The sequence below is a fragment of the Branchiostoma floridae genome, chromosome 7, assembly GCF_000003815.2.
Source record: "Branchiostoma floridae strain S238N-H82 chromosome 7, Bfl_VNyyK, whole genome shotgun sequence".
In the NCBI taxonomy this organism is placed as follows: domain Eukaryota; kingdom Metazoa; phylum Chordata; class Leptocardii; order Amphioxiformes; family Branchiostomatidae; genus Branchiostoma; species Branchiostoma floridae.
In genome coordinates, this window is record NC_049985.1 from 12,333,538 (window position 1) to 12,342,168 (window position 8,631).

Consider the following 8,631-nt stretch of genomic DNA (forward strand, 5'->3'; position numbering starts at 1 on the left):
CCTTCCCCAGCTTACTGTTTTATGCCACCGGAGGAATCTGCTTGGAGATTACCGACCACCAGCATTTCTTAGCATTTCTTAGCCTGGGTACCATCCCCCATAGTAACCGCGGCTAGCAAGCAAAAAAAAAAGAGCTCGCGGGTTGATACCACGGAGATATTGATACCCAGGCTTAGCTTTTCTGATAGCTCTCTATTCCGGGAGAGAGAAGCAAAAGTGCCGTAAGAGGACTGTCAGCGCTGGTCTGTCAGCAAACCTTACAAGGGCCAACTCAAACATCTGCTTAAAGATAAGTCTCCATCCCTATGAAATTAAGTGGGTCGTCCCGGATTGCCCGCAATCTCTGTCACACACGTGTTGTTAGTTTACACATCGCTGCGACCCTTCCTCCAGCGGTGATAGATTGTGGTTTGCCCCGTCTTAATTTGGAATACGTGTCCAACTCCACGGTACACTCAGCAACAGTGTTTCCAGAGCTTGCTGTACTCGGCGTTTGAGATGTTTGTCCGTGCGGAGTGAACCAGGCATGGAACGATGTTGCCCCAGTGTACCGCTATAGTAGGTAAGTAAAAACCGTCTTGAACACTGCATCGCATATATATGTTACTTTTCAGATTTACTCTGGGCGTACATGTCTACTACTTGCCCCTATATTTCCAAACGCTAGGGAAAATTGTGGGTGGGGAGAGGTGGTTTGATGGTTGTTTAGTGGGTGTAAAGATAAGCTAAGTCTTACTTGTGGTCTTGCCCATTGTTCTGTAATCACTTCCTGTATTCCAAGGAACTGAAGCCAACAACAAGGAATCTAAAATTCTTGGATCTTGGGTCGGAATTGGAATCAGTCCAAGATGAAAGCTCTGTCGGGGATAACACGGCACTGCCTACTAGGATACTAGCCACAGACTTCTCGTATTTACTCACAGAAACGTTGTGGATTTACTGAAATATGAAGGAACAACTCTCTAGTCAAGATATGAATCATGAATACTCGGCACTTCAGACTTGTCGTTTGTAATCTGCCCTTGAGTGGCCCCACTGCCCCACATGGAACTGATTACTTTTAACAAGAGGAAGACAGCATCTTGAATGGAACCGGTCAAAGGCTCGGTAACAAGGGACCGTCCATTATGTCACAAAGTCGTGTGCAAACCGCTTAAAAAAACCTCCTTGCCGCTTCTCATCAGTTTACAGTTCGCACTGGTTTACTATGTTTGATACTGATAGCCGTTGGCTTCTATATGTAAACAAAAGCGCAGGTCAATTCAATATTATAAAAGGCTCGTAAAGGATTGACCGAGTTTTAAGGCAACTTATACAAACAGTTACGTCTGAAGTTTGGACAATAGCCACATAAAACACTTTTTATCTCGCCCCTGTATGAAAATTCTGATATCTTCTTCTTTTTATTTTGATCTTTTCAAATCAAACAGTGTCCGCCGACGTAACGTTATAAATTGAATCACCCAAAATATGTTTAACAGGTGAATGTGTTGATTGTCACATGTATTTTTATTGGGTGGTGAGGGGCGGACCATATAGGATCTTGGGAATGGTCATGACATTAAAAGTTTTTCTTTCTCTTCTTTCAGGTCAGCTGCTACAGCTCTCGTTTTCATTGTCGTCCTGTATCTTTTGTCTACGTTTGCGAGCCAAGCTAAGTCCTTCCATGCCTTGTGCCGACTCTGTGCTACCTTAGCATAGCTGAACACCCCTCCGTGATTGTTCTTGGTTCGTTCCAAGTAATATTGCGTGTGCCAGTCGACATGTCCGTTCGTTTCTCCGTCTCCTCGCTAGTTCTCACCGCCTGCATGGTGGCGTTTGCGGGCGGGGATTTCTTCTCCGCTACCGTGCACATGGAGGGTCTGGTGTGGGTGGAGAGCGAGATGGCGCGAGCCGTGAGAAACTATGTGAGGTTGGGAGGGCTGGTGCCGCCAGAACTGCAAAGGTATGATGAGCATGATGCTGCTCCTCTTACAGTCTTAATCATATACTAGTTGATAAAGCTACTTCTTACATGCAATGTGATACAGTGAAGCTGTTGGCTTGTTTGTAACGGCCTCTGTTATCTACATGCAATGTACAGTTGCAAAGGCCTCTGTTATTTATAAGGAATGTGCAAATAATGTAGACAACACGTTAGCATGCGGAAGTTTTGCATGTTTATCGTTCTCTCATGTTCCAAATCATCAGCTGGTGAGTGGGAATTTTAAACGGTTGTGTCAGAGTACAGAGTTAGAGGAATGGCTGCAGTGTTTGTGTTTATTTGTGTTTGTGTTTATAAAGCAGTATTGATAGGTTTGTTCTTCGGTTTACATATTTGGCAACATCACACGTTGCTGACACATATTTCTCGTCAATTTCCAAATGGTCTTGTTTTACGCACTAAGAGGATAGCTCTTGTTGCTAGTGAGTAAATCTAGGCCAACGTTGATTACCATTGCATGTTGAAAATCGACTTAACAGAGAACAGTTTTTTAAAGAAGCGATAGAAGTGAACATTTTGATTGAATTCGGGGGCAATACAATTTCTCATGTCTGCATCTTTCTTCAAGATTGGCAGAGGGCACTGCATGGCTGTCCGATCCGACCCAGGTGGACCCCAATAGTCTCGTATATAACCCGATCGGAGCCTACCTGCTCATCAAGCGTCTGAACCAGGAGTGGGCCAACGCCATCAAAACTCTACCTCAGCCTCAAGAAGGTGATGCATCTTTCCACGTAAACCCCAAACAGGGGTGGGGGTCTTTGAAAAGCGTTGACCTGGGAATCTATGTTTAATACACATACACGATCGATGACTTAAAGCATTTTCACGTATTTTATGAGTCATAACTTCAATAAGGTTTCCCTGTGATGCAACAGTAATGTACATGACGTGACGCAACTAATACATTACTACTGATTTACTTGAACGAAAAGCAAGTTTGGTTAACTGACAGAAGAGACAACAGTAAATAGAATATGCAAGATATTCAATAAGTTGAAACAAAAGATGTTCTTTGTCCCGCACATGTACTTGTCAGCAAACATGTCATTTTCGTCAGATCTTGTTTTTCGTTCAGTACAAAATCTTGTCGGATTCCAGTACTGAAATCTGACACGTACACATGTTTTTTTCTTTCCTCCGCCCAGTGTTTGGTGAGTTGTATGACGAGTTGCAGCTCCCCAGTCTCGCGGATTTGGAGGGATGTGCGCTTGCGCTGATGAGACTTCAGGACGTCTACAACTTGGACATGCGCAGAATCATCGACGGAGAAATCGTCATGAAGTGCCGTCCGAACGACACGGACGCGTGTCACGACGTCAACGTCGCGGAGCTGAAGAACAGGACGTTACCGCTCAAGCTCAGCATTCTGGACGTCTTCTATTTTGGGATCGTTGCACAGTCGCATAACGACCTTTATCATGCGGCTCTCTGGTTGAACGAGACCCTGGCGATCATGAACGCGAACCAGTGCGACATGTGTCCCGACAGGAGAGATGTTCTGGAGAGACTCGCAGACACGTATTCAAAGGTATTTTCCTTTTCGTTTGACATTTTCTCATACACAATAAGCCCTTTCACAGAGATTAAAACGCATGTGCGGCGACAGGAATTCTAGGTAATATGTCAAAGTTAAACCCAAAGAATAGTCCTTGTCTCGACCAATGTCTCGATTTGCATAAAAATGTCCAGACGAGTTTTGTTTCTTTTTCGGAGCCTTTACCTTTGACATACTACCTAAAATTTCTGTCGCCACAAATGCGTTCTGATCTCAGTGAAAGGGTTTATACGTTGGTTATATAGAATTCAGAAGATGATTAAAGATTTTAGTCAGTTTTGAGAAAGAAACCTCTAAATTGGTTATGTATCTTTCTATTTTCTAAGATCCGCGTACCGTTGGATGTTTAAATGTTATTGCAAGTACTTACATGTTAACTTTGTTCCAGCTTAGAAACCATCGCGGGGCCCTTCAACTGTACTCAGAATCCTATAGAATCGGTAAGTTGAGATAAAATACATTCAGTCAGACATTCAGTCAGGCATTCAGTCGTGGTCGTGGATATTTTGGTGATGTTGAAAGAAATAAGACATTTGAATAATCAGAGTTGATTTAATTGTTGAATATACATGTGTACCATACGACATGTTTTATCTTAGGTTTCCAAACCTAAGCCATACTATTTTATATCTAGATCCCACCAACCCCTACACCAAGTCACGGATACTTGACGAGGAGTACTATGCCAACCTACAAGGCAGCTATGTGTGGCAGTTACAGAGACCGGACGACTGGGAGGGGAGGGACAAGTATGAGGAGCTGTGCCGTGTTGGGGTGCTACAAGTACGCGTGGTCTTTTAGTATATCTTCATAGACTTCATCCATTGTAATCACTAAAGAGTTTTGTCAGTAAGATTGTAGCTAACATGAAACAAATCTAAAACTAACAAATCTAAAAGTAGTCTTGATCGTCATATGTCTCACTCACTCACTCACTCACTCACTCACTCACTCACTCACTCATTCGGTTCGGTACTATCCTTCATTATATATGGGTTATACGTATACTTTGACAAGAAAACATAGGGCACTAATATGACGGCGTATGACGTCACGTTAATACGTAACGTTAAAGTTCTTTATCCAATGATCTTTCAGAACCGGGCTCTCCGCTCGTCAGTCAGCTGTAGGTACTTCCGCCCCAGCCCGTACTTCTACCTCGGCCCCATCAAGATGGAGGTTCTGCACGAGACCAATCCCGTCATCCATCTGTTCCACGACATCGTCTCCGAAAGCGAGGCTGCCCGGATGCGGGAAATGGCCATTCCTAAGGTACTGGTAGCCATCCGTATTTTAGCTCCGTGGGTTCTATCCAGTACTAGAACCAATATCTGTCACATTGGAAATTCAGTTTTCACAGTAACATTTGAAACCCCAAATCGTCATTGCGTGTGGTAAATCATCCGTTGGGGGTAGCCAATAGCTAGGTCAGATCCAAAATGACAATTTCTCGAGCCAGCAGTGGGAGTTAGCATATCAACATGACGCCGTTTTCATGAGCAATGGCTTAATCGTACGATACTTACTGTGACAACATTATAACGCTATTCGTCAGTTCCACAGATCAGTGGTGGTTGGGGACGACGGAGGAGATGCCATCATCCTAAACAGAGTCAGCGAAACGTAAGACAGTTAAAGCCCTGTTGTTCTTGCAAATTTGTCTTGAAAAAAAAAAAACACCTGTATTTTTCAGATCAGTACTGAGGAAGGGGGCTGTCAATGTCATTAAAAAAAAAACAACCTTGCACTCCATCATACGCCACTGAAGAGACTACCTCTCGATCTTTTATATCAATACTTACAAAAATTTCGTGCAGATAGCCGTTTGTTTATTTCCGAGGTCTTTTTTTATGTGGTTGTAGGAACTTGAATTAAATGATAAACTCTTTGACTAAGTATGAAAGTGGATCATTGTTTTACGTTTACCTTTTTTAGTGCCTGGCATTTCGACTACGACGATCCTGTAGTTGCGAAGTTGAGCCGCAGGGTGGACTACGCTACGGGCCTCAGTACCGCGGAGGGGACAGCAGAAGCTTTCCAGGTAACAGATTGCTGTTACAACAAAGTACTTCCCAAGAAGAGGCTTCAGTTTGCGGCTAGCTGTGGTCGCGATTCTTTCGTTTGCATGGAACAGGACACTTTGATAATACAGCGGAAGATAGTCGACATTAGATTAAACTTTATTTGGATAGCTCTGTGTGCATATGTGTGCATATATGACACAATATTATTCACACTAATTGTGATACTTTAAAAAATATGTTATGCATTAGTTTCTTGTTTCCATAGGTTGTGAATTATGGACTTGGAGGCCAATACATCCCCCACACTGATTACTTTGAGGTATGTTGCATAATAAACTTTAGTCTTTACCTTTTTTATGTCGAATTTACGGCAATAGTATTCGTTAAAAGAACAAACAATGTATAAGTTCACATTTTCATATCTACATGCATTATTTTTCTTTTAACCTCCGCTCTCTCCGGGAATGATTGCTTTTACTTTAATACTTGTACACTTTGTATCTTGATATGATGAAGTAAATGAGTGTTTTTACATGTGCATATATAAATTTAGATGAGTTATTTGATCGATATATGTCATCCTGATAGGGAGATCACGTGACACGTCATATACAGAACGGCAACAGGGTTGTCACCTTCCTGTTATACGTAAGTTTTGATCGGCATTTCTGTACAGTAATAGATATACTTACTAGTAATCTTATCACAGTAGGCTATGGGAGATTCTATATGTACTAGTGACTGGATTTTGCTTTGAAGTACAAATGTCAATATTCCTTTTGTCGACGAAAGTAGTCTCTCATACGTCACATTGATGTAATCTAGATGTATATATGACTTTATGACAGTAACAAAGTCTTGACTCTTTATGTAACACGTGATGAGAAAACAAAAGTAAATCCGAGGTATTAATGTTAACATTAATCTGAGTTCTGATGTTTGTGTATTTCCAGTTGAGTGACGTGGATGCCGGTGGAGCCACAGTTTTCCCCATTGTGGACGTCGCCGTTCCTATTGTCAGGGTTGGTGGAAGACTGTCAAGCTTTTTAGTTTGTTTATTTGTTTGTTTTTGTTTGTATGACCCACGATGACGTTTTTTGCCTTTGTGGGGTTTGAGTTTAAGAGGGAAGAGAAAGGTCAAAGTTTGGAAAAAATTATTTCCACTGCATTACACGTTTTTGTTTTGCATTGCATTCTTTAAGAGCTAAAACTTTTAGCCCTGAAGTAGCAGTCCTCTATTCATTACGGGGTTACACAACAGGGAGAAGGTTACGTTTTCCAGATTGTTTGGAGTGAACATGCAGAACCAAGTCTCCAATCGCATCTCACTGAGCACGTTTCCCGTGTTGCACACAGAACAGTGCCGCTGTGTTCTGGAGTATGGAGAGGTCAGGAGCCGTGGTGCCCAACTCTCTACACGCCGGCTGTCCTGTTCTTATAGGGTCCAAATGGAGTAAGTCCTTTCTTTTGTACCAGAATTTAATTTTGCCACAAATAATCACACTGTGGGATGATATTGTCGATAGGAGTCGACTGCTCGGCCTTACCATAAATCATTCTTTAGTTATTCTGTTCTACTTCTAGCGAAGAAAAAAATATTTGCTTTTAATGTGTCAACAACCAACTAATTTGATTCAGCATAGAATCTATTTGTGATATAGTAATAGCTTGGTATCCAGCCGTCTTTGCGGAGAGGACAGAAGATACTCGGGAGCTATACTACTGCTGGATACCAAGCTACAGCTGCACGGATATAAAGACCGTTATTGTTTCTCCTCTCCCAGTCGCTAACAAGTGGATACGCGAGCATGGGAACGAGTTCCGGCGGCCATGTGGTCTCACACCAGACGAGTAGGTTGTGAGCATGACTGTTGACGCTGCTTTAGTCCCGTCTTCCTCCCGGTCAACCACTGATGGCAGAAGGAGACCACACAGAGGCCAAAATGAAATGAATCACCTGTCAAGCTAGGAAGCTACACAAGTTTGTATGTATTATTATTGTGGAGAATCAGTGTTTAGATGCACGTACCATTCAGTCATGGTGAAAGTGAACCCCTTAAAATTACTAGAAGTCAGTGCTGCAAAATGCAAAAATGTCAAATGGCAAACGGATGAAAATTTTTATTTATGTAGAAAGAAATTCTCTTCAATTTGATTTGCTTGGATGAAGCCGGCAAGAGCTGTAGTTACTCAAATCGTGTAACTTTAATTCGGATTGTTGATTGAGTATTCGTAAGATGGTTACGAAAAGATCAGAAGAGGAGTACCTTTTGTTTCCAAGAATTTATTGATGCGATAATAATGACGACAAATCAGGGCTAACGTTATAATCACAGATTTACAAAGTACACTCATGGTGAGAAAACGTGTGTGTCGCATAGACTCGCACATGAAAGTTGCATCCACTTAGGAAGTCACATCGACTTGAAGTAAAAAAATGGATGCTATGAGACATTAGGAAGGACATCATGACAACTGAAACAATAAAGATATGCACCATACATATGTTTGCGTCTCTATATTGGTTTTAATCCCGAATGCCTGTACTAGCGGCGCCATGTCAGTTGAACACGGCATGTTCTCTTTGTGATCATCATCGATGCCACTCCAGAGAAGAGCTACATGTACTCTGAAGTATTGTAGCTACTCCCCTCCCCTCGGAGCACCACTCATCTTGCGTGCCTTGTCTGATACTCGTTGGATCGGCACCGCTCACTTCTCTCCGGAGGCTCCTCCTGACCCCACATTGAGGTCGGTCCGGACTACTGTAGTTAGTGCTCTTCAACATAGCGGTATCTTTACCCAGCCTCCATGTTGCAGCTGAAATGCCCTATTGAACAGTAGTCCCCTACTCCTATTGCTGCCCTACTAGACCGAGTCACACTCCTCCTCTCTCTTTTTCCTGTCAAAGTATTACATATGACTGCTGAGCACTTTTCCCCTTATATTATGACTAGTCGTTCCATGGCCCTGCCGCGCTCCTGTTGGAACGCCCAGAAACCGCCCGGAACGGCAATGGAATATTTCTTATGAGTGAGCTCGAGTGTACCGGACCAGGTCGTAAC

General features: G+C 42.7%; 1 protein-coding gene across 2 annotated transcripts; it reads left to right on the plus strand.

Annotated features, from left to right (window-relative positions):
- Nucleotides 1–418: 418 nt before the first annotated feature.
- Nucleotides 419–8,067, plus strand: LOC118419905 (prolyl 4-hydroxylase subunit alpha-3-like). Of its 2 annotated transcripts, none has more exons than XM_035826565.1 (14): nt 419–562; nt 1,590–1,945; nt 2,553–2,701; nt 3,133–3,515; nt 3,931–3,982; nt 4,177–4,325; nt 4,641–4,814; nt 5,098–5,165; nt 5,478–5,583; nt 5,832–5,885; nt 6,155–6,214; nt 6,520–6,588; nt 6,923–7,019; nt 7,351–8,067. In XM_035826565.1, exons 2-14 carry the CDS (start codon nt 1,764–1,766, stop codon nt 7,419–7,421), a joined length of 1,614 nt encoding a protein of 537 aa, XP_035682458.1. In that variant the 5' UTR covers nt 419–562; nt 1,590–1,763; the 3' UTR covers nt 7,422–8,067. The 2 variants fall into 2 exon arrangements, with proteins under 2 accessions (XP_035682458.1, XP_035682459.1); XM_035826566.1 differs by having other exon boundaries at nt 422–558.
- Nucleotides 8,068–8,631: the final 564 nt, after the last annotated feature.

Bases quoted from the DNA above. Each gene is read 5' to 3' on its own strand.
- LOC118419905 (XM_035826565.1), top strand. From the start codon at position 1,764: ATGTCCGTTCGTTTCTCCGTCTCCTCGCTAGTTCTCACCGCCTGCATG. The intron at 2,702-3,132 runs GTGATGCATCTT...TCCTCCGCCCAG, and splicing joins TCTACCTCAGCCTCAAGAAG to TGTTTGGTGAGTTGTATGAC. The intron at 5,886-6,154 runs GTATGTTGCATA...TCATCCTGATAG, and splicing joins CCCACACTGATTACTTTGAG to GGAGATCACGTGACACGTCA.